Source organism: Gymnogyps californianus, chromosome Z (genome assembly GCF_018139145.2).
Source record: "Gymnogyps californianus isolate 813 chromosome Z, ASM1813914v2, whole genome shotgun sequence".
Taxonomy (NCBI): domain Eukaryota; kingdom Metazoa; phylum Chordata; class Aves; order Accipitriformes; family Cathartidae; genus Gymnogyps; species Gymnogyps californianus.
The window spans coordinates 10427236-10452348 of NC_059500.1; the positions used below are offsets into that span (position 1 = coordinate 10427236).

General features: G+C 43.5%; 1 protein-coding gene across 1 annotated transcript; it reads right to left on the minus strand.

Moving 5' to 3' along the window:
• On the minus strand, positions 1-22672 carry KIAA1958 (KIAA1958 ortholog). The gene is given in 3 exon segments (XM_050913109.1): positions 1-1046; positions 18048-18089; positions 21517-22672. Coding segments are annotated over 3 exon segments (2244 nt in total).
• Positions 22673-25113: the final 2441 nt, after the last annotated feature.

The window sequence follows — 25113 nt, forward strand, 5'->3', positions numbered from 1 at the left end:
TCAAGCCGTGTCAGAGGAAGAGTCATAGGATGCTGACACTATGAAGTTGCCAGTATTGGAGTGGCTTGCCATGGACTGGGCAGCCTGCTGGCTCAAGTTATTGCAGATCAGCACCAGCTGGTTGCTCTGCGCTTCTGAGAGGGTGCTACAGCTCTGGTAGACACTGAAGTTGGTCTTCCGGCCGGGGATGTTGCCTTTCTCGCACATCGTCTTTACCATCTTGGCAAGCTTGTTTTTCCCCAGGGCTTGGCAATTGTACCAGTGAAGCGCGGCCAAGTTGACAACGGGTTTGATGGACAGGTAAAAAGGCGCATCCTCGTAGCGCATGGCTGGAGGCCGCCTCTGGGCATACTCCTTGTAGTCTTGCACGGGGCAGGTCTGTGGGGAGTGCTGGGTGGCGTACACCCGGGAGTCCGTCCCACCTCTCTTGCTCTTGGCGTTGACATCTCCGTTGTCCGGCCCCATCCACTCCAGATACTCCAACCCGGTCTCTGTCACCCGCAGACGGATGTCTCCCCACTTGAGGGTGGACCCATGGAAACCTGTGCAGTGTCCAAACGCCTTAGTGTTGTTTAGCCAGACAAGGTTCAGCAGCCCTTCAGGATTGTACCGGCTCAACAAGCCTCTTTTGCGCAGGATAAGCTCATCAGCAAAGGTGAGCTTCATGGATTTGTGTGGCTTGTTTCCTTTTCCTTTACACCTCAGCTCTATCTGCTTTTGCTTTAGAGCTTCCTGGGACCTTTTGAACTCCTTATCCCTCGTAATACTGTATCCATATCTGTGCTCTTTGAGATACCGCTCCAGCCCACACTGATAGTTGGCCAGACTGTTTGGCTCATATTCAGACCCATCCTTTTGTCTGGCGTCCACAAAGAAGGAAGCAAGGTAGGCATCAAGCTCTTTGCAGGGGATGACGTAGATCTCCCGGGTCTCAGAGGGGTACTTGGAGATGAGGAACTCTCGGAAATTGCGGAGAGCCGTCTGCGTGCTGCGAATGGTCTTCTCATTCTGCTCCCTGCTGAGCTCCGCCGCCCTCTCATCCTGGTCTGGAAGAGGGAGAAGGGGAAAGACAAAAGAAAGCAGAAGCAGTGAGTTTGTGCGATGTGCTTTTCCCCAAAACAAATTTCCTCAAAAAGGAAAAAAAAGGAAAAAAAATTAAAATCAATTTCACAAAGAGCACTGGAAAACATCATTACATACCTGTCACATGACTGAAATGCCAACTTCAGTTTCACAAATGATGTACTAGAGTATGGCACAAAACCAAAGTGAGCTCCTCATGACACTGGGGCACAGTTTTGTGCATGGAGATTTGTGGAAAACAGTGAGATTAGAGGCAATCTGCTTTTTAGAACAAATGCAAGGTAGAAGGTTTTTCTGTGGATCCCAATGCTGTGTGCAGGGCCCAATCCGAGTAATAAGCCCATTCTGAATTGCTTCATTTGTGAAACCAGAGGTTGTACTGGTTCCAATTTTTTTCTACAAAAAATAACTAAAGCATCATACTTATGACAGTAAAAATTATCTTTAATCAGACACATTTTTAAAGAGCTAAATAAATATAGACAGAAATGTACAGTACAAAATAATGCAGCACATCCTGACAAAGGAGTTGGCAGGTAAAACTACTACAGAGCAATGTGTAATTTACAAATGTACAAGAATAAAAAAAATAGTTAATATGTTCACATCAGAAGATATGGAAGAAAAACATGATTATACAGTCTCTCTACATAATTAAGCTGTACCTTGACAGTGGAAGTACAATTGTGACCATTTCTTTTCATTTTGCAGAAAAATCAAATTCTGGAAAAAACTTTATATTGCTTTATAAGGCTATACTCAAAGGTCCTTACAGTCAGTGACATATCAAACCACAATATTCAGATGCTACCGCTAGGATGGTTGTAACTGACAGCTGATTTTTGGGCTGATCGTAAGCATAAAAAAGGAAAAGCTTTTTACATGTAAGTGATGTGTGTACTTAAGGACTGTTTTCTTGGCATATGCAAACTATCTGTCTGTACAAGGATGCAGCTTACAAGCACATAGGTGGAACTGTCATTATGAATGTGAAAAACCTTAATGGTTTTACAAAATGAACAGCAAATGCAAAGAAGAAAAATTCAACTATTTGACTATTCTCTGTAATTGTGAATGGAACATTCTTTTTTCTCTCTTCCACTTAATACGCAGAAGAGGGGAAAAAAGCAAGTTCTTTTTTGTTCTATCTCGTTGCAAAACCCATACATTTTGGTGTCCTTTCAGCAGTGCCAGAGTAACATTCGCCAGGTGTTTCCTACCCAACATACACACCACAAAGTGGCATGAGACCAGGTGAAGCTCCCACTGCCTCGCTGTCATTCAGGCCAAGCTCATGTCAGGCCATGTAGCACACCCATGCTTTGCAGCAGTGCTCAGACGCTTGCTCCTTGTACCCACTCTGCCCTGCAAGCCTGTTAACAGGGGAGGCAGCAGGGAAAGGATGGAGGCCCTATCTCCTTCCCTAGCCCACCTGCAATGTTTCATGCGGTGCAGAAAGTTCAGTGCACAGCTGGCCAGCTTCCCCTTCCATCCATCTACAGAGTGACTCTGAAGAAGAGTTCATCCCATCACCTCCACACCACAGCTGCAGACAGAGGCACAGGGAGTGACTTGCCCCAGGGCTTGCCAGCAGGCCAGAAACAGGGCTGAGCTTAGATCCCCCGGGACCAGCTCCTGTGTCTTCACTGCAAGGCATCTGCTGCACCCACAGCACTCAGTGAAACCTATTGAGAGGGGTCCTCAAACCCTCTGCAAAGCACAGAGAAGTGGGGGTCTGCAGCTGAGGCCTTTGGAGGCTTCTGCAGCCATGAAAAATGCTGCCACAGAGCACTAAGGTTTGCTCAAATTGTGCTCAAGGGGAAAAAGAAAAGGTCACCAGCCTGTTTCAGAAACTGGTTTTAATATTGATGTCAGTATCAAAGAGCTCCTAGCAGCCTGCAGTGAAGTCTCATGCTTTAGGCAATGTATAGGATAGATCCTTTTATTATGGCTAGATGCAGGCTGGAAATAAAGAGACAATGCTGTTTGAAGCTCCGAAACAAACATTTACTCTGGTACCCTGTTCACTGCACCCACCACGACTTATTATAGCACTGTGTAAGTAAATCAGTGCTTTGACTGACAGCCCACATTTTAAGTACTGTTTCAATATAAACAGCACATATAATGGCTCGGTTTTATACGTCATCACTCACTACTTCTTAGAGGATAGCCTGTCACAACACAGCAGTGACACCCAGTCAGTCATTTATGTTATGGTATCTTTCCTTAATCTGCAAAGAAAATTGCCATATCTGCAGCTAACAGTTATAAAACCCATGCTGAATCAAAGATCCCCTGAAGTTGCATGAGTGAAACAGTACCCCAGAAACACTACATTCCTGCAGTGCTGTGGTGTTACTCCACAAGGCAGGTGGGAAATGTTAAAGATAATGGGTCAGCTTCTCATCCAGCCACATCAGGAGAGCTATGTCAATTTTGACTGTGAATCCAGCCTGCACTGGTAGCGGATTATTCTCTTCCTATGAGACCGCTCAAATATCAGGGATATCTCATAGCATGGGACAAATGCAGGCAGGCAGTGAGACCAAACAGACAGAGTTTGAGACAGCCAAAGTCATCAGATGTCAGCTGAGCCACTGTCATCATCTGCATATGCGCTTCATCCACAGCAAAAGCAGACGATGCAGCTGAGCCTAACTTAAGACAGCTCTTTATAGCCTAGGATAGCTGAGGAAGGAGATGTAATTCTTCATGTCATTGAAGTCTTACTTCTCCATTTAATGAAGGAGATTTCACAGTGCTGAGAGAAACCACATAATCCATCTCCAACTACCATGGAGACATAAATTGTATCCAGGCATGCTTTTAATATCATCAAACTTTCTGTTTTCTGCTAATTTCATAATCTTATTCTCTACTATTGTGGTGGTTGACCCTGGTCAGCACCTAAGCACCTCACAGCCACTTGCTCACTCCCCACCCCAGAGGGATAGGAAAGGGAATAGGAAGAGCAAAAGCGAGAAAACCCGTGAGTCAAGACAAAGACAGTTTAACAACTGAAGGAAAAGAGGAAAAAGAAACCCAAACGACAAGTGATGCAAAGGCAATCACTCACCACCTGCCACAAGCAGACCAATGCCCAGACTGTCTCTAAGCAATGCCCACCTCCCCCCAAAAAAACTTCCCTTCAGTTTTTATTGCTGAGCATGATGTCGTAGGGCAGGGAATATCCCCTTGGTTAGTCTGGGTCGGCTGTCCCTGTTGTGTCCCCTCCCAGCCTCTTGCCTACCCTAGACCTAGCTGCTGTGGGGGACAGAGTGGGAAAAAGAGAAAGCCTTGACACTGTGCAAGTCTGGCTCATTAACAGCCAAAATACTGGTGTGTCATTAACACTGTTTCAGTCACAAATGCGAAACACAGCACAGTATATGGGTAGTTACGAAAAAAGTTAACTACATCCCAGCCAGACCCAGTACAATTATGCCATTTCGATCACTAATGAAATGGTGCCCAAGGCCAGGCGCACCTTGCATCCTTTCCGTACAACCTTTGACAGGACAAGGAGACCACAAAAATTATTCTCTGGGTGCAGTCTGCAAATGGCCCTTGTAGAATACTTACAACAAATCCATCTACTCTACACATCTCTACTTTGCCTACAGGAAATAAGCAGAAACAGAATCAAAGACCTTACCACAGTCTGGATATTTGGCATTGATTGCTTCTGCTCTAGCCACATGGCCTTGTGACCCTGTCAGAGAAGATTAGGCTGGTGTAATGTCATTTTGTTCCTTACAAATCCACCCAGACTGACAGATAAAGAAAGGCTACATAAAAGTAATTCAATCATTAAAAACTCAAGACTAAAAGGCATCTTAAGTGCCATCACAGTGAATTTTTGAAAACGTGTAAGTTATGGTAAGGATCTGACAAGCTGGAAGAACTGTTGAGGTACACGACTTCATCTCTGGGTCTGGGTATTGAAAGTCAATGTTGTTGTCCTGAGATAGGAGTGTTTCCAATACAACAGTTTGCAGATGTTTGCTTGGTCTCACTTTGCTGCATCTTGCTGAGTAGAGACCAAAAGCTCTTTTGGCCAGGGCCTACTTTTCTTTAATTTTCTGTAGACCTGCTGGAAACTACAGAAAACACAAGTGGGGATCTATATTAGTTCCTTCACTACTGCAAACATAAACCTGTTTGCTCTTGGGCCTCCACTGCTCACAGTATCATCAACTCTTCAGTGTGCATGGGTTCCAAAACTGGGTAAAAGCACAGAAAAAAAAAAATCACAAAGCGCTCCTCAATACAAGAGAACACCTCTGTATCAGGAAGGCCCTGAGCTGCAAATTGCTGGAGGATAGGAGAGTCAGGACGTGTCATATATGCCTGCACCTTTGTTAGAGTCTTCTGTAGGTGTCTGTTGTTAGGCTCTAGGAAGACAGATACTCTCATGATATGGTGTAATTTGTCTTGGCTAGTAAAATGGTCTGAACCAACCAACCAAAAATTATTGTCATCATTGATCTACCAAGCCAAGCTATCCTTAATGCCTTTTCCTTGTTATAACGCAACCTATGGAGTTGGTAGTGCTGTTACCCCTGTTTTAAAGACTAGGAGCAGAAACATAAAAAAAAAATTGACTTGGAGATGCATTTCCTGAGGTCCTGCCCCCTCAGCTGCATCACTGCACAAAGGACATGGTTCGAGCTCTCATGTTTCCTATCTGATCCTACATTGGAGTTTCATTTCCAAGAAAACCAGAACATGGCAGAAAAAGCCAATAAAACCCACCCTACTGTGGGATCCGGGGTAAACCCCCAACTAAGAGTTTGAAAAAGTGCCGAGTAGTTTAGATGTCCCAGTTTAAATGTAGCCAAAGAGACAAAGTGACCTGGCAGAGATTGAACAGACAACCTAGTGGGAGCTGAGTGTCCCAGGCCAGCCCGCAACCATGAGATGATCCCTCCCACAACGCAACAGCTGTCTTCTGATCTTTTCATAATCTGATCTTAACGCAGCCAAGACTTAACATTATCAGCAGAGTTATCAAACTCAGGGTTGTTTTTATTTCAGCTCGCACAAATACACACACTCAAACTCCCTGAAAAGGACATAACCTCTGTAATCATGTATGGCGGGGGGAAAGACACTTGCTTTCACGCCAGACAGATGCAGATTGTTAATGTTCAGAGAGGGTTTGTAACATTAGTGGGAGTCATGAACCCAAGCTATTATTGCAAACAGTCTTAAACTCTGCTTGAGGTAGGCAGTGAGATCGCAGTAGCAGTACATTAAAAGTAAGGTGGGTTTTCTTGGTGGTTATCACATCACCAGCCAGTGTCTTCTCTGCCCAATTTGTGTTCTGACTAGGAAAATGCTTCTGCAGCAGACCTGCTTCCACCAAAATGCTTTCATTCAGGTGACAAAGCCTAGTTAACTGCACACAAGGCACCACGTATCTCCACACAGGAGCTAAGTGCTCTCTCTCCACTCCCCAGCACTTTGCAGGTTGGCTCTTGCCCCCGCTCTGCAATTACTGAAAGGCAGCAATATCCAACCTATGGGCCATGGCCATACACAGCCCACTAAAACCATGAATGTAAACCATAGCCTGCTCCTACCTTTCTTTTCTCCTGTCCCCTCTTGTTTCAAGAAGGTATCTGCAGACAAACAACATTCTCAAGTCAACAACCACAGCGGGCAGAGGTCGCGCTGTTGTGCAAGGGAGGTATGGTCAAGTTATGGGGGGGAAAAGCTGGGGGACCCTCTGACAAACGTGCCCTCCTGGAAGCAGTGTACAGCTTCCCTGTCAGGAGTGGCTGAATGCCACCGTCGTACCATGGCATCCCCCAATAACAGTCCTCTTTCTGCATGCAAAACTTAGAAAGCTGACAGCTGGTTTTCACTGTATCACAGGAATAACCAAGTGAAAGCCATTCTCCCATCTCGCCACCAAAGAGCGAAGGTGAGGGTAAGAGCAGGAGGTCTCCCCAGCAGAAGTGCCTCTGAGCATTCACAGAAATACCCTGAGATTAAGAGACAGGGAGAGCTAAACACTTGGAGAATGATATTTTTGGCACTTTTACTGTCTGGTACACACTAACTTCCTTGGGGCAAGTCCTACACACACACAGTACTCAAAGGCTTAAATCAAAAATAAATATGTTTTAATGTAAGTATTTAATATCCAACAATAACCATTTCTGTAGGAAGTCCTAAGGCCAAATAAAGCATACTTCCTGTGCCATAATAATCATACTTATTTAAACTTAGGCTTGGTGAGTCAGAGTCAAAAGAGGGGGGGAAAGCCTGTGACTGCCTGGAGACTTTCATCAGGTTTTGACATCTAACAGCTTCTGAGCTCTGTAGGATCAAAGGATTAACTTGTTAGCTGCAGATTACTGAAGTAGAAGAAAGTGCTCCTGCACTTTTTCTTTAATTTCTGCCCTACCCATCTGATGTTGCTACTAAATTCTGTTTAACAGTTAAAGTTCCCTACTTCCACTACATTAAGTCAACCTCTATGTAGTTTAACATTTTCAGAAAAGGCTTTCATTAGCATGTAAAATCTGTAGTATGATAGAAATTTATTAACTAAAATCCATTTATGAAAGATGCTACATTTTCTGGCAGAAACACATTATGCTTCTATTCAGTTAACTTCCTCCAACAAAATTATCAGTGAAATATTTTATGATTCTAAAATTAAAAAGCTTTAGATTCTGTCAAAGAAAAAAGGACATAGATTACAAGCAAATGAGCATGGGAATATTTATACATTGGTATCTCCATGAAGTAGAAGTCACTAAAATAAACTTTAGTCATCTATACATTTTTTGCAAGGTACACAATGGTCTGATAAATGGATGCTCGCTCAGACACTAGTGCTGGTTTTTAGTCTGTGTTCACCACAACAGCCTGAAAAGATACAAGGTGCAATTTGGCTGCTAGCAAAGTCAACAATAAAGTTCACATCAATATTAATGGGACTACTGCACGATCCTCAGATGACAGAAAATTTGCAGCCATGACAAGGGATTAAGAATTTATGTCCTCCTATGACTGACTGGATCAACCTTTTACGCAGCGGATACTAGCAATCACTGATGAACGGCGCAAAACAGCAGCGCTATAGAGACTTTGATCTGTACAAGGCTCCCTTCCTCCTCCACCTGACATCTGAGCTATTTCAACACAAAGGTTCTAAAAATGCATTTTCTAAATCAAAAATGTTTTAATTTGAGTATGATCTCCACTTCATCTAGTTGTCTGGTTTTGGTTTTGTCAGGGCTAGTGAAAAAGGCAAGTGTTGCACATTAGTTTTACCTCACATTTCACTTCTTCCACTGAACGCTTACAGTGGTATTTCTGGGGTATGAGATTGTATAGTCTCCTATCTCCTTTTGAAGCTGTTCTGTGATGCACTGGTGTGAATTGCTGCAATGCAAAATGGGATGCATTTCCTCTGTACCCTGACAGTGGAGCTACTCAGTTCATATTTACCCAGATCCCACCTCCATTTGGCAGGAACAAATATACCAACTCCAGCTCTCCCAGGCTTGCCCAACACTGCAGCACTTCACAGCAGGACACTACAGCTGCTCCCTGGGGCACAGCATGGAGAACAGCAGAAGCAGAAGATATTTTGCAAGAGCACTGGAGAAACCCATATATCTGGTACTTAGCTGGCGTCCAGGCAAACTGTACTCGGCTCACAGCTGGACGTGAGTCTGCCACTTTAGCTGCCCTGTTCCAAGTCAGTCACCTGGATTATAACCAAGCCTGGAACCAGCTCCAGGTCTACCTCTCCCTCCTCATCCCTCCCTTATTTCCGTACTAGCTATTACCTTTACAGGAGGTTTATAAAAACAAATTATTTGGACCCTTATATAATTGACTGAGGTTCAGGGACCCAACTCTTCGTAGCAGTGGTGGATGTAAAAGCCATGCTTGGAGTTTTCTGTACTGCAAACCTAAAAACATTAGAAAACTTTAAAAAAAATGTGAAACCTCTTTCCTTTCAAAATAACTGACTAAACTTTCTTTAACTATGTTCACTTCTAACACATAATTGCTCCTCGTTCAGAGCTCAGGTTAAAAAAATCAGGTATATTGGTGAAATTGGAGTGCTGCTGGAGTTGATAAATTGCAAACCACTACCTAGAATGTGAAGCAAATGCCAGCTTTATGTTGAGCATGTATCTTTGTATTAAGCCGTATAATCTAATAATTCCCAACTAATTTATGGCTAACTCCACTTAGAAAACTGAAAGTACTGATTTCAGTTTAAGGCTAAAGACAAGTGACATTTTTTGCCAATGATTTTCTTCAGGTTAAAAATTTAACTCTGGAAAACAGAATTCTTTTTTACCCAGGACTTTTTAGCAATACAGTGAAATGTTGCTCTTTGAAAGCATGTTATTTACTTCATAATCTGTGGCAGAAGGAATTAAAGGAGTATGTCAGTGATTGTCTAACCTACCCTGAGAACTGGAAGCTGGATGATGCATGGCAGAAGCAATGCACTCGTTTTCCAAGAGGACTTGGCTGGCTTGGCACCAGTCCAGAAACTGTTGCACACACATCCCCAGCAGAATATCTGTTTTTCTCTCAATTAAGTTTCAATTCAACAAAGCATATTTTAAGTGCATTCTGGATTTAAGTATATGCTTATGTAGAAATGTCGAATTAAACTGGAGTAAGTCATTGTATGTTTAGAAGGCGGAACAGGGGCACAACTGAATAACATTTATATGTATAAGATGACCCAATTCAAAAGTTGCTAAAAGAAAAAACAAAAAGAAAAAATCAAAATGGGGAGAGAAAAAACTGTAAATATCTGAGAAACACCTCCTTTGTTGAATTAAGCTTATCATTTAAAAATTAATGAAGCATTAGGGGAAAAATACAAATTCTCACGGCAAAAACCCATTTCTTACATAAGAAAAACAAGAAGCTACATTTTCCATAAGTCTTCTACCTTTACGTGCTCATACAGAGAAAGCCAGATTTACATGTGTAAACAGATCTCGCAAGCACCGATTGCTCAGCTAGCAATTTAACTAGTGGGCTGGTTTGCACAAAATCACAGGCACAAATTTGTACAGCATTTTGGAAAATTTGGCGCAGTGGAATTTTGTGCCTGTCTGCAGTTGCAAGCCCTGTGGAAGAAGAATGAGAAACAGGACACAAACATGTATCCCCTTACAATTTAGTCATCTCTTTACATGCCACCCCACATCACCAGAGGCTTAGTGTCTTCTCAGCTACAGCCTACCACCTGTTTTAATGTCATTGCATTTAAGAGCTAACTTTAATAAGCATAGTTGAGAAAGCAATGCAAGAGGTCTTGAAGGGATGACCCAGGGCTATGAAGTTTGCCTGCTTTTGATTCACTCCAGACAGCAGCTGAGAAGCAGAGTTGGGAAACATGGGAGGGAAATAAAGACAAGGGGGAGAGAAGGGACAATCAGAACAAAGGGATGTGAAAAAAAGAACAACACTGAAGAGAGAGATTAAAAACAGATGAGGATCCTCATCATCTGAAATTTAATTTATATCACTGTTTCAGAATGAGGCAGTCTAACTGGGGCAACAAGCAGTGAAACAAAGAAAAGGAGTATGTAATAAATATTTTATTACATTAATCATAATAAGCTGCACTTTATGTCTTGGCCAAAGCGTATTCTTAAATCAAGCTGAGAATGTGAGCAGTTTCAGACTTAAGAGCATGAGGCCCACATGACTGTAATTAACATAATATATCATGCTGTGGAGCTCTCTACACAGGCTGACAGCGCTTAGTTGATATATTGCTTATTAGAGACTGCAGACATTTTTCCCTCTATTTTATTAAAGTGCCATTGGTAGTGAATCAAAAGGTCCCCTTTTCTGTTCTGGCTGAACTATCTACTGCAGGTGTAATAGGAAACATTTTGGGAGCTCGTGCCATTGACTTCTGCTTACACAGATCACAGCACATGCATCCCAAAGAACTGCATTTCAGTACCTTTTCTCCGACTCCCATCTTTAATTTAGCAAAGTACATGAATTGCCTTGTTACTGAGCTTGCGGTTTTATTTCTGAAATTCTGTTGGTGATTTCGCCCAGCCAGACCAATTTGCTTTTACCTTTCCACACTTTATATTCTCCAGTATGAGTGAAGCAAGCTATGAAGGGCACAAACTCCATGAAGAGCTCACAATTTACAACCTTGCCTAACTAGTTTCAATGCACACTTTTAACGCACATATTTCCTTTGTCTTCACTGGGCCAGAGACCAGAATTTAAGGACCAGTTCTTTACACAATTCTCCAGAGAGGATGAAGTGCAACACTTAAAGTGAAACAGCTCCTAAGGTGGATTTTTTAGCCTGCTTTTCTGTTTTGAGCCTGTGCTGAGAGTCCTCTCCTCCTCGCACTCCAGAAAAAGTGATGACTTTGAACTTCACTTTAACCTTTGCAAACACAACTCTCACCATATTAGGAAGGGGTGGAAGTTCAAAGATGTAAATACAAGGTTGGGGGAGACTCAACAGCTGGGCAGAGGGCAGAGACGTGAATACATCCCAACTTGCGGAAAGGCCACAGACCTCAGGCGTTAGATACTCTACTAGGCAGCTGCTCACACACCCTGGCTGACCAAAGCACACACATTTTGTTCCAGACTAGTCATGGCACGTCCAGGCATTTGCCAGGACAAGGAGTCCCAAGAGGCACAGGAGCAGCTGGAAACTCTCCACAGAGAGGAGATGAACAGGTAAGCAACACACATTCATCAGGAACCAGGCTGTTGTTCATGGCACAACTCGTTTATTTCTGTCCTATCATAGTTTAATTGAATAGATATTTAGTCACTTCTTGCAGGTCTACTTGAGTAAAGTCTCTTTAAATAAATCAAGGAGTTTCAAATTTTTTCTAGCTATGTACACACACAGAGAGCATACACACACATACACACCTCTTTTAGCTGCTCAGAATATTGTTATTATTTCTCCTCTGTAATTACGTTGTCAAAATTTTCCTGTTGGGATTGTATTGTTATTTCCATAAAAATAATTTGCTCTTCTATATAGGATATAAACAATCAGTTCCCCTGCTACTGAATGAGTTCATACCAAAACCAACACCAACTAATTCATGTAAGGGGTGACATGGGGTATAGTTTAGTAGATATAATTATGGATGTATGTTATACATATATATGGCTATTTTGTTATGCAGTAGCACAATAAACAGTCTGATGTATTTATCAACTGTATGACTGAATGGTAAATGGGACAAGTTATTTGTCAAACTGTAAGTTTTCTGAGGGCTATCTGAAATCAGGAGCGAGGAAATGCAAATCTGTGAGCAAAAAGCAAAGCATATATCAGCATACAGGCGTGAATGCTGTGCTGTAATGCCAATAACAGTTTTCCTGTCTGTTAATTTGTTTTCTTGGCTGTATAGTCAGTAAGAGAGAGCAAGTCCCAAACAACTGGCAGCGCTCCATTTCCCAAGAGTCAATGACAGAAAAAAAACCCCATAACCTGGCACATCCACATGACTGAAGGAGAGAGCTCACTAAAATCAGAAGAGTGCTCCAAGTTGTGGACAAAATTAAATTATACCCATACAAAAACATCCATGCTTCTGTGGCTCATTCATACTGCTATCCTTGACCAGCCACAGTAGTAAAGCAGAGATTAGGCAGATACCCAGTTAAGAGAGAGGTGAGTGTAAACAGAAAATTGAAGCAAGTTATTCAAAGATCAGAGATGAACATCCTTATCTTTCACAGGCTTGATCTTTGGCTACAGGTATGTCCTCCTTGAAATAATTCAGTAATACAGCACATTCAGCTTTTGCACTGGGGTGATGTGACCTGGGTCAGAATAGCTCAGAATCAATTTTTTCCTTCTCTGAACAAACAGGAGGCCAGCTTTTTATTTTCTCCCCGCAACCCCTGCACCCCCCCCCCCCCCCGCCCCCCGGACAAATCGGCAAGTCATTAAGTATTATTAATCCACAGTTGTATGGTTTCAAGTGATGTTTTCATCATGAAGACCTAGTTAATGAAAAGCCACAACAGACCGCAGTGTCAACTGGCAGTCTAAAGATATCCTGAGCTTAATCAACAGGAACACATACAGTATTTCTCTGTGTGTGTGTGCACTTACTGTTTAATTAAAGTTAATGGGAGTGACAGGTATATGTTAGACCTAAGATGCAGCCAATGCACTTAATGGTCAATTTATAATTAAGCACATAACATAAAGCTTTCATCAGACTCAACAAGGCCCTCAGCACCACTTTTTACATGACTTGCATGCAGGAAGCCCTGTTCGCGGCTCCCACCAGGGGCAGGATTCAGTGGCAGCCAGGACCTGGGAACTGCTGCCTCTGAGACAAAGTTTGTGTGATAGTAGCATCCTCCCGTTTTTGCAGGGCATCATTGCTTGGCTCCAGACAAATGCAGACTCATTTGGGAAATGAAAATACAGCTCTGCCCAGTCTTCCCACAGAGGCCACTAGCCACATTCAGGCTGTTCAGAACAACCAATGTTGAGAGCAGCTTTTGTGTGACCAGTCTATGGAGTGCCCCAGCAAGAAAGATTGATCAGAGAAAGCAAGCATTTCAGTTTCTTTCTCTTGAGGCTTTGATTTAATAGCCTGGTTCAACACTTCCTGCAAAACAGCATGGGCATATGCTTCATTTAAGCATACTTTATCAAAGAAAGATGGATTTCAGCATGTTTCAGTGATTCCAGGATTTGGATGTTTTAGCAAGCATGTGCCAGCCATGATAAAATATCTACCATTATGCTTCTGTTTTCTTTTCTGGAAAAATTCAAACAAGAATTTCTGTATTCAAAATTGTTATCTGGCTTAGATAGACAGAAAATAGACTCAAAAATTTATACTGATCTGTTTCATGCTCAAGCAGGTTCTAGGTTCACTGCAAGCACAAAAAGAAGATGACATGACAGAACAAGACTCACCAAGAGGGAAGTAATCTAGGTATGAGGAAAATGGGAGAAATAAGAAGTCACTGTGTGCTGCCTTCACAGAACAGCTTATGCAAAAATGGCATGCTCCCGTCATGGACACAAGTGAAAACAGTTCTTCCCAAGGTTTACTGCTGCTATTAAAAGCTTAGACCTTGAATACATGTAAAATAGTTCTTCTGTAGATACATTTACTGAAGTACCAGCCTCATCCAAAGTGGAAAAACACTCTCAGAAAGTATCCTGACCTAAAACGCCAAGTCCTGTATTCCCTTTCCGTTCCAGCACTCCATCCAAAGTGCAAAAGGAAAGTGCGTGTCTGAGGCCTTTCCAGGGTCAGTGTCTCACTTGGCTGCTGTGCTGCATCTCCTCTGCAGATCCCAATCTGATCCTGCCTTGCCTCTCTTTTCTTACTTAGAGACTCACAAATCATAAGATGAAAATAGCTCCAAAATTAAACAGAGCAATTGCAAAGACCACACAAAGAAAACAGATCTCTGATCAAAACCACCATGTTAAATAATCTTCTATTTCCTAAAAATGAAGTGATGTTTGTACAGACTTGTCCCATTTCCGTTGTTGTTTCCATATGTTTTCAGGACAGCTGGAACCAGCAGAGGCCTTATTTTCTTCCTTTATACACCAGTATCGCAAAACACAGCACTTTGCACAGAACAGTAGTCCATTTAAGATGCCTTTAGTGACAGGGAGAGTATAGCACCTAGATCATGTTGGTCTTGCAAAAATGATTGTTTTCTATTTCTCGCCTGTGCTTATTTTTTTATTTTCTTCCTTTCATGTTGGGGTAATGGGGGAGAGGGTACATTTCTAAGTCTGAAACGAGCAGTGATGCTCCAGAACACAACTGTTCATTGAAGTGGGCAGTTTCCCTTCCAATATGACACACCATCTTAATACTGTTTGTGCTATGGTACTTTGAACTAGAAATATATATTTAAATGAAGTGTCAATATTTCTCAGTGATGCAATTCCTCTGCTCAGAATCCCAGAGAATATTCCCGACTGTTTGGCAGCTGAACTTGGCATGCTTTACAGACTTAATCCTTAAAAACTGCTGGGGCCTGGCTGCAATAGATCTTTCCAAGGGTACGGATTCAACTCTCTCCTAGCTACAGGCAAGCAACTTCCACAGACTGCATGGAAACTACCATTACTCGCGTGTTACAGAGGATCAATAGGCCTATGCAGCTTTTATTGCAGGAATACAACTCAAAGCCCATCCCCAAACATCTCCCACACCAACCTACTTTCAGCGTAAATACTTATGAACAGTTTCCTCCAAAATGTATCTATATATCCACTAATGCTGCTGCCAGGAGATGCCTCTGCATGCTGCAGGTAGTTCCACTTGGAGGAGGTCCGTGGTGAACAGGGGAAACAAGCCCTGACATCAAGAAAAGCGGCAGCCTAATCTCTTGTGTGCATAGCTGCTTTGATAAATACTTAATATTTAGGACCACAAGAAGATCGCCCTCTACACGACAAGTCCACTGCTGGTCTTCAAGGTTGCAAAGAGGCTGGCACGAACTTTCTGTGTCTGGAAGGAATTTCCACTAAAGAAAATACATGTGGAATCTTGAAATGGTGATAAATACATTTCTTAAATACAGTGAAAATCTAAAGATGTTAATATTTGATGAGTCTTCATTTCAGTGTTCTCCTGCAAGTATTAATAACTTGATAAATGCTTCTTGTAGGAACAGCTTCATAAAACATACTCTTGTATTAGAATTATTAGTACTGTGGTTTCATTTTTTTTTAATTTGATTGTCATGCTGTGTACCCAGATGATAAAAGCAAACAGATGACTACTTTGCCAAAGCTGAATTTGTCCTTTTTATGATACTGTCCTGCTTTTAAACAGAACTCCCTTACAATATTGTAAAGATAAGTTATATCAGCCTCCTTAGCAGATCTTCTAGAATAAAGCCCCCAAAACATTAGTTTCTAATTTAACAGCTTTTGGACACAGATAATTAAGGGTGGGAGTGGGCTGGCAAATCCATGCTGCAAGATCAGAAGGCAGTGGCAGGGCAGGAGGTGGTTAATCAACTCACTAGCTTTCTTTTTCTGATAATTAGAACTATAATGATCTAATTTTATTCTTCTAAATAAGCAACTTAAAAAAAAAAAAGTACTATGGTACTATGCTTTTTGTAATTATGTATCTCAGCACTTACTATTTTTAGTTCAGCTACTACAGCAAGAACAGATATCAATTATGGGACCTAAAGAGTCACCAGTGGACTCTGAACTCTTTAGGCCAACACAAAGAGGAAGAGACTGTCTCACCCCTACATATGTTTAATTGTTCGCTTGACCACATTCAGCAGCGTATGTCCCTGGAGGCAGGCTTCAGCAGTCACTTTAGCCAGAGGTCATCAATCTTTGTATGTAAATTACAAATACAGAGACCGATCAGCAATTATTTGAGTGTCCTTGAAAGAGCTTAAATAAAGTTTTGTAACTTTCTTTTGACATGATTATTTGCCTTGTGTTACATTCATTCTTGGCACAGTTCCACTGGACTTGGAAGAATTACAGCAGGGATTAATTTGGCCTTTCTGTATGTATGGCTGATGCTTTATACACCTCTAAAAAAAGGCATTATTTTTTCTTGTTTGTACTTCTTTGGAATGTGCTAGCTGACACATTTTTTTTCCTTGCAGTGTAAACAGTGATTTGGGAGTTTAAGCTAAACCTAGTCAAAACTGGCAATTCATGAGGTGTGGGGGACTTCTTTCTCTAAGTCTTGTAACATTTTGATGCTCATCTAACAGCTCCTAATCCATGAGTCTTATGATCACATGAGGATCTCAGCTCCCACTTAATTTAAACCCACACAATTGCAGAGAGAGAGAGGGAGGGCAGGGAGAGGTCCTAGTTCTTTTGATTGCAGAAAAATACTTTAAAATATTCCACCTAAAAGCTCTACATCAACATCAGACAACCCTCAGAGGCACTGCATTTTATAATGCTCATGTTCAGATAGAGACATTATATGAGCACCTGCAACCGACAGGGATGTCCATACTGAGAGCAGAGCGAGAGTCAACCCACGTTAGGTGCGAATCATGAAAGGCTGCAATCCCACCTCGCACCTTCCCGTGATGAGAGCACAGGACCAGAATTAGATCTTTGCCAAGTCACCAGGCTAAGCTGATCACCAGGCACTGATCTGGGATCCTGACATACCAGCTACAGAAAAGAACAGGGAGGAGCTCCGAGTGGAGACATCAGAGTCAGTGAGGCTAAGTACTGCCCTCAGCACGACCAGGGCACCATCCATCGCGGAACGCATTCAACTGCCAATACCATTCAATAACCATGGCGGAGGGACAGTGTGCAGCACGCTGACTAAGAAAGCAGAGGTGCTTGTGGACAACCTGTTTCCCTTCCAAACTCTGGAAATGCCTGTACATGTAAAACATCACCCAGCAGCCTGGCAAGTTCAGCGATGGATATGCATGATGGCATTGTGATGGTACCCACAGAATATGATTTGCCACATCTCTGACAGAAGCAACAACCCTAGTCACTTCATTTACAAGATTTTTTATTTTGCATCTCTACTCACTACTCTTTGCGTTCTGCACATTTTGTACATATGGATTTGACATCTTTTTAGCGTGTCCTTATGGAACTCTTTGCTCCTGTATGGAGCTAGTGGACCAGTGTTGGACTAAGATATCTTGCTGCATTGTCTTGTTAATCCAAAGCACATCTTCACCCTTAGCCTTCAGGTGGAAAGTCAGTATTCTTCATAAATACTTCAGCAATTCTGCTTACAAAGTAAGTCCTACCTCTCTGAGAATCAAAATTTGCCTTCCTACACAATAAGCTCTATCCTCCTCTGAGCCATAGTCTTCCTCCATATCCTTCTGCAATAATACCAAATCTTTCCCATTCATGGTTTCAGACATCCAAATGTCACTAATTTCTCTAGGCTGCATGTACTGCACCCTAAAGCATAATGTTTCTTACTCACCTTCCACCTTCACTGAGGTGACCTACGTTGCTGTTGCTGGTTCTTGGACATAAAAAACAGACCAAGTATTAGCAAAAGGAAAAGACAAAAGAGGCTGTTTGGAAAGCAGAAATTGCAGAAATTCCCTGCTCTCCACCACTGCAAAAATCTCTCTCCTATCAGATGTAGGTCCTCTCATTTTTTCCACAAGAAAAAAAGGACTAAATAGTACCAACATGTATTCTTGAAGGCTTTGCTAATAAAGTGGTAAAGAACAATCTGAAAATTCACACATGAATGTCCACTTATTAGGGCTGAAGCTTAATTAAAATAATTCAGTATATTCTACAATGCTTAGATGGAGACCTGAACCCAACAGAAATCAGTGTCTAACCTCACTGAATCTTCATTGGGATGCCACTTCACTTTTAAGACATGAAAATACCTTTGTGAAGTCCCTGCTTACACGTTCAGTCGCCATGGTTTAATTAAAGAAAGTAAAAGAGGAAAAAAAAAGAAATGTTTGAAAGAGAAACTAGTCCAAAAGTATAATGTGGCTTAAACTGGCCTAAGCTAACATATATCATCAAGATTTTTGATTTCATGGAGAATCTCACTCCAACTTTGATGACCTACGAGATTACCATGCATGGAAACTATCAGCTGTGTCTGATACAAATGCAAGGATATGTGACTTAAGCTAAAACTCAAAGTAGTATTTCTTGCTGGTTGGATCGCACCCTTTAATCATAACTTATCATTTAAGGCCTCAGTCCTGCAAAGACCTCATAAACATACGACCAGTTCTAATGGGACCAGGAGCAAGGCTTCACGTATTATTTCAAAATTAAGCAACACTTTGTAGGGGACAAGGCAGAACTTAAATTCCCTGCTTACTTTCAACTGTACCTTTGTTTGTTTGTCAAGCATCCACCCAGTGTCTAAACTAACAAAAGCTCTAGGCTCCTTGGTATAATTATTTCCTGCCTTTTTCTACATAAGAATTATACTCATCCTTGTTTCTGCCTGTTTAGGACAGAAACATTTTTATGTAGGATAGATAAACATCCTCTTGTAGTTCAACATTGCTCAAATTTTATGTATCATGCACCACTTCCAGTACATTGCTCTTTGTTAAGAGACAACCTAACGAAATCACTTTGCATGAGCCATCACCCTACTCTAGTCTTTAATCCCTCCACATTTTATCTGCAAGGATCTGCTGTGCAGAACTACACATCTGTGATAAATCACTTGCCAACATTGCCCACTTTTCTGCAACTTGAAGATTTATTAATGCCAGCATTTCTTTCCCAAAGGAGCAGGCTCTATGGAAATAGGAGACTTCACTGACGTATCAAGTTTTAGTTGTATGTCAATCATTTTACCCTAGTTAAAATGCAGCTACCTCTGAGTACAGTAACAGCATATTACAACAACATTATACTAGGCTGAGGAGAGGAACTGTGTCACACTTTTTGAGAACACCACAAGAAATTTAAATATTGAGAACATAACTGGCTGAACTGAAATTTGGACAGCACACTGAGATTACATTGCTGTCTATGCAAGAAGTGCTAGGAGGTTTTGAGGCTTGATTTACACAGTGGGTGAAAATCCAGATCCAATCTCACTTTGTCCTCACAGTGAGCACACTGTGAGGACACACTAGACATGGACCAACCCTGCTCTGGAAACTATATAAATGTGAAAATGTGGCGCTGCATCTGCTCTTCTAAGGTTTAACCCTAAGCAGTAACAACTGCTGACCTTGTTTGGCTTCTGAGGACCTGGCAAAAGCAGTTTGAAAGGGTTTGGGTTTTTTAATGAATCTGTTGAAAGTAAATCACTCTCCCAGATAAAACACACCTACATGGACAAATTCTGCCTAGGTTTGTATTCCATTGTCCCATCTTGCAAGTTGGAGACTGAGCAAGTTGCAGGGGCACGTTCACAGAAACCAGCTCTAGTATATACAGCAGTAATATGCTATAAACTGAGGAATGCAGAGTAAGTAGGTTTACTGTGCAATTCAGATTGTCATCAGGCATCCCATCTCTCTCATATTAAGGTGAGCAGAGTCAGTTCTAAACCAGACTGAGTTTTGTAAGGGAATTTCCACGAGGGATGTTACATGACAGGACTACTACAAAGTAACATCTCAAAGATGCAGCCATGCAGAAATGGGTCCCAAAGAAGAATTGCTTTGCTGTAACTAAGACAATTATCATCCTTCCTAATTTCTAATGCTTAGTGGGGTTTTACGTAGTAAAACTGGGTATTTAACTTTGCCCATTGTTTTATTTCGCAACAAGATCTGCAGGCTCTCGTCAATTAATAGATTTACTAGCGTTCAATCAGGTTTCAGGGTGTCCAGGTTGAAGTATCATCCAGGCTGTTAAAGTCATTGTTTTTAGCGCTTACAGTAGCTGCCACAGGGACTGCATATAGGCACTTTTTTCCCCCCCTCCGTGGTTTGGCTCTGCTCTGTCTGACCAGACACTCCTAGGCTGAACCAGCAAGGGAGCAGATGAAGAACACACTCCTGCCCTCACCTCTTCCCGGGATGGCACACGCACGTGCTGGAAGAGCAAAGCCAGCACTGTCTGCACTCAGGTCCAGACAGAGCTGGCAAGACTGCTCAAGAAACAGATTTCCTCCCCCTCCAGAAGACCTACAGCCAACACTGAGTTATTCTGCACATGGGATAATCATTCAGCAGAAGTAGCTGTTTTAACATGCTCTTTATCCGATAATGTTGATCTGTTTGTGCCAATCCTTGGTGCTTTGGCAGCAGCCAGAGATGAAAAAAATGGAGGACATGGGATATGAGAACTTCCACTGAGAAAAGTGAAAAAAAAAAAAATCTTTTTTTTCTCTTGGATTAAAGTTTAAGTGTTATCAATTTTGTGGTTAAGGTTGCGGTTGTCCTTCTTGTCTCTGCAGGCTACTCTGATTTATAGGTCAGGGAAACCATTTAATAAAGATTTCTAGAAGTGCAGGTACTCTCCTTGTGCCCTCCTTTGCCTCTCCATGTCAAACATCACTCTTCTGACAGGGTGAAGGCAACACCCGACCCCCAGCTCTAGGCTCCACTGGCTGAGACCACTTCTTTCTGGTTCATCGAAAGAGTGCACAGCCAGGTTTCATGTCTTCCCCGTGCCATGCACACAGCGAGGCGGCTGCACGCCCTCTCCCATGACACAACTGCACCCAAAACGGACCTATAAACCTGTCCTAAAAGAGCGCTTTCCCTATGGCAGTGGTACACTTTCTCATGGGGGTTGCTTCTGGCCTTTGCTCAGTTGAGGTCTTCCAAATCCTCTTCCAAGTGGGGGCAGGGTTTCTCTATCTACCAACTTACGAGCTGGCGGGACCGGGTCACTTCATGCAATGCAGCACGTCCTCTCTGGCCACTCCCTCACCGAACCGTGCCTGCAGGGCCACCCCCAAAACACCACCGCCCCTCAACTCCCGCCCAGCGTCCTACCTGGCATCGACTGCACCGCTGCCTCGGGGGTGGTGGCAGGGGCGGCAGTGGGCTGCTGCTGGCTGGAGCTGACCTCGGGCTCAGCGCTCACCGAGGGCGAGCCAGCCGCTTCGCCGCCTGGGGCCAGCTGCAGGGCGGGCGGGAGGGTCTCCTCAGCGGCCGGCGGCTCCTCCTGACCAGGCAGCTGCAGGGCTGAGAGGGGGATGCTGATGGGTTTCCCGGCGGCAACGGTGGCGTTGGAGCTGGTGGCTGGCACCTGCAGGGCGGCCACGGGACCACCGCCTGCCCCCCGTGCTGGGGAGGCCAGAGGGCCCCGGGGCGGCCTCTGGGTGGCCAGCCGGGGCGGGCCGGGGGGGGAGGCAGAGAGGCGCTGCGGGTCAGGGTCAGGGCCTGCGGCGGGCTGGGGCAGGGCCCTGGCGGGGCCCAGGCAGGAGGGCCCGGCCTGGGCCTGCGGCTTGGGCTTGGACATCTGCGTCAAGGCCAGGGCTGGCCCATCGGCGCCGGCTGTCAGTTCGGCGTTGGCCACTATGTAGTAGTCCTCGGGGAGCTCCTGCTTGATCTTCTTGAGGAGCACCTCGCTGCCACCCTCATCGGCAGGCTGGGCCTGGGCAGTGGTGGGCAGGCTGGCAGCCGGCCGCTTGCGGGGGCCGGCGGGGGCCCGGTGGGGGTGCGGCTCAAAGTCGCTGTCCTCGTCGGTGACGGAGGACTCACAGACCATGTCGAAGAGGGTGGCCTCATCCTCATACTCCTCCACGGGCTCGCCCAGCTCCGATGGCTCGCTGCAGTAGGAGAAGTCACAGGAGTCACGGGTGCGGGTGCAATCCAGCTTGGCCTTCCCCGGCCGTACTGGGTAGCGCTCCAGGGGGCTGGCCTGTGCCTCTGAGGGCACCCCCAGCATGCTGGGGCTGTCCGAGTTGAAGCTGCGGCTGTCCTGGAAGCAGACACGCTCCTGGGAGCCGGCCCGGCAAGTGGCGGCCAGGGGCCAGTGGTAGGCATGGCCAGCGCTACAGCCCCACATGGCCGTCAGGTTGCCGTGGGCCCCCTCGGAGAGCAGGTGCTTGAGATTGGGGATGAGGCTGCAGATGGTCCCATGGCTGTGGGCCCAGCTCACCAGCTTGGAGAGGTTTTCGGAGGAGGTGTGAAGGCAGTCCTCCATGGTACAGGATCAACAGCACCTCGCCACTGGGAAGTCAGCTGAAGACGCGGTTCAGATCACAGGGTCCTGGCACTCACAGTCGCGTGTTGCCAAGCTCATGCTTGCTGCTCGCCTGCAAACAGAGAGCAAAACCCAGCTCTTCAGCAGTCCCAAAGGAAGACCACGTTTGCATGGGCAAGTGAAACATTTATCAGCTCAGCTAAACCCATTTCACTCTCATCTCACGCACTCCAAAACACATTTCTCAAAACAGTGCCTGCTTTTAAGTGGCCTCATTCCTTATTCTGCCTGCAGAAAATCTGCCTTTAAACCCAAGGGAAGGAATATCCCTGCAATACACAACTAAAATAAGATAAAACAAGCCAGTTTTTAAACAAGCCAGTTCAGGATCAGTGGCAATATGATTTGAAGCTTAAATCTCTGGCAAAATGCAAATGTAGCCCAAAAGATGGTGATTGTGTCTTCATACTTAGGAAATGAAAATTAAATAAAATCTTAGCACATACAATTAATCTTGAACACTAGGGTGGCAATCAAGCACCAAGACACTCCCTCTGCACCTGATGAAGCTTTATGACATTTTACATCATTCATGTACATTTCTCAAATGTATCAAATATCTCCTTTTCAACTGAATTTGAGAGGCATCAAAATGAAGGCCAGAAACTTTAGTTTTCAATATAAGGAAAAAACAAACAAGTTCACCCTTCGTTGTGCTATACTGACAGTCATCAGTTTTCCAAAGGCTTAAGAGAAGCTTAAGGGACCTGCAAGGTTTAAGTCGTAACCTTCTTTAAACAGAGAGTTAACCTTTTGCTTTTTTATCATATTGTGTATTTTCCCAGATCTAAATCATGATTCTGTTCAAGACAAGCACTTGCCATTTTCATCAGAACTATTTAGAAATCTGCAGCACAAGGCATGGACCTCTGGGGCCAAAGCCATGAATCCTACAATATTTCAGGTCAAACATAAAAATACAAAACCTATCACTTGTTCATCTTTTCCTGCCAGAAACTGCTTGCTGCCCACATTGTACAGCTACTTTCCAGGCAAGATCTCATCCCACACAAGACTGCAAGCCCTCAACTTCTCAGGGCTTCAGCACTAGGACTTTCTAGGAGACCTTGCAGTTGTTTCTCTGATCCGCATTTCTTTTATCAGCATAAAAAAGACAATGAAACATGATGCAGGAGATGCTTCATTCGTTTAAGTGAATAGAGGGGAAAAGAAGGAAAAAATAAAGTAAATTTAAAGATTAACCATTCTTTCAGTAAACAAAGACGAGCAAGGAATTGTAACATAACTCAGCTAAAAATACTGAAATTGTTTACAGGTAACTTCTTGGACTGTAACTTTCTTTTCCCCGAGTGGTTTACCAAGGTATCTGGTATCAAAATTCAACAATCTGAGTAGTAAGCTTCTGATGGTATATAAGCATGGCTATAAGGTATGTCTGGAAATAATGGCGTGGGGCTTGGTCACTGCTTGATGAAGATCAGGGCACTGCTGGGGCTGGGGGCCAGGCAGCTGGGGCAGCCCTAGGCACTGGACTGACAGACCCAGGCTGAGCTGAAATGGGGCGTGCGGGGTGCGTGGGGGGACCAGGGCAGGCTGGGCAGTGCTATTAAGGCCCATGGGTGCCCTCAGGGCCCTGAAAAAAATTAAGGTTGCCGTGGGAATGCTCAGTTCGTATATGTCTGTTGACCTCTCATATCAGCTTTAAATCATCTGTTACTGTAGGAGGTTGTTCACAGGAACATTTGCTGTTAATAATTATTTTTTAACTTTTATTTTGCTTATAATGTTCTGTATTCCACACACATCCAGATTTAAGCTGCAGTCAATGCCCATTTTCCTGTTATCCAGCCATTTTATTACTTAACTACTGCAATAACAATCTTTTTTTTTTTTTTTAACCACAACCAAATAAGACATAGTTAGTCAAATGTCTGTACAATCCTAGAACAACGATCACATTGAGAAAGACGGCACAAACCAGTTTTCACACAGATCCCGCTACTGGGATACTGGACTCCTCAGTTTCTGAGGTGGGAAATTATTACCCCCTACTGTAAAGACCCTCAAGGACCGTGGCTGAAATAGATCAAAGTCAACATTGAAGCTCTAGCTGACTTCAACAGGTCCAGGCAACTTGGACTCCAGAGGTGTGTAAGAAAGTCAGCACTTCACAGGTGGACCCCAACACACAGCCCTCACCCAGCGTCCTCACTATTCTTAATACAGAACTGGACAGTCTCTCTCTCTTTACACTATTGTCTTACTTTTTTAAAAGGTTATTTGAGTTGCTGGAGAAGATCAGTAATGAAAGAGCTCAAACAACTCAAAGTTTCATGGTTGCTGGGCACAGGCTGGGCTGAGAATGTTTTGAGGTTACTGCTTAGCCAAATTAATAGAGATTAAATGTACATTTATATTCA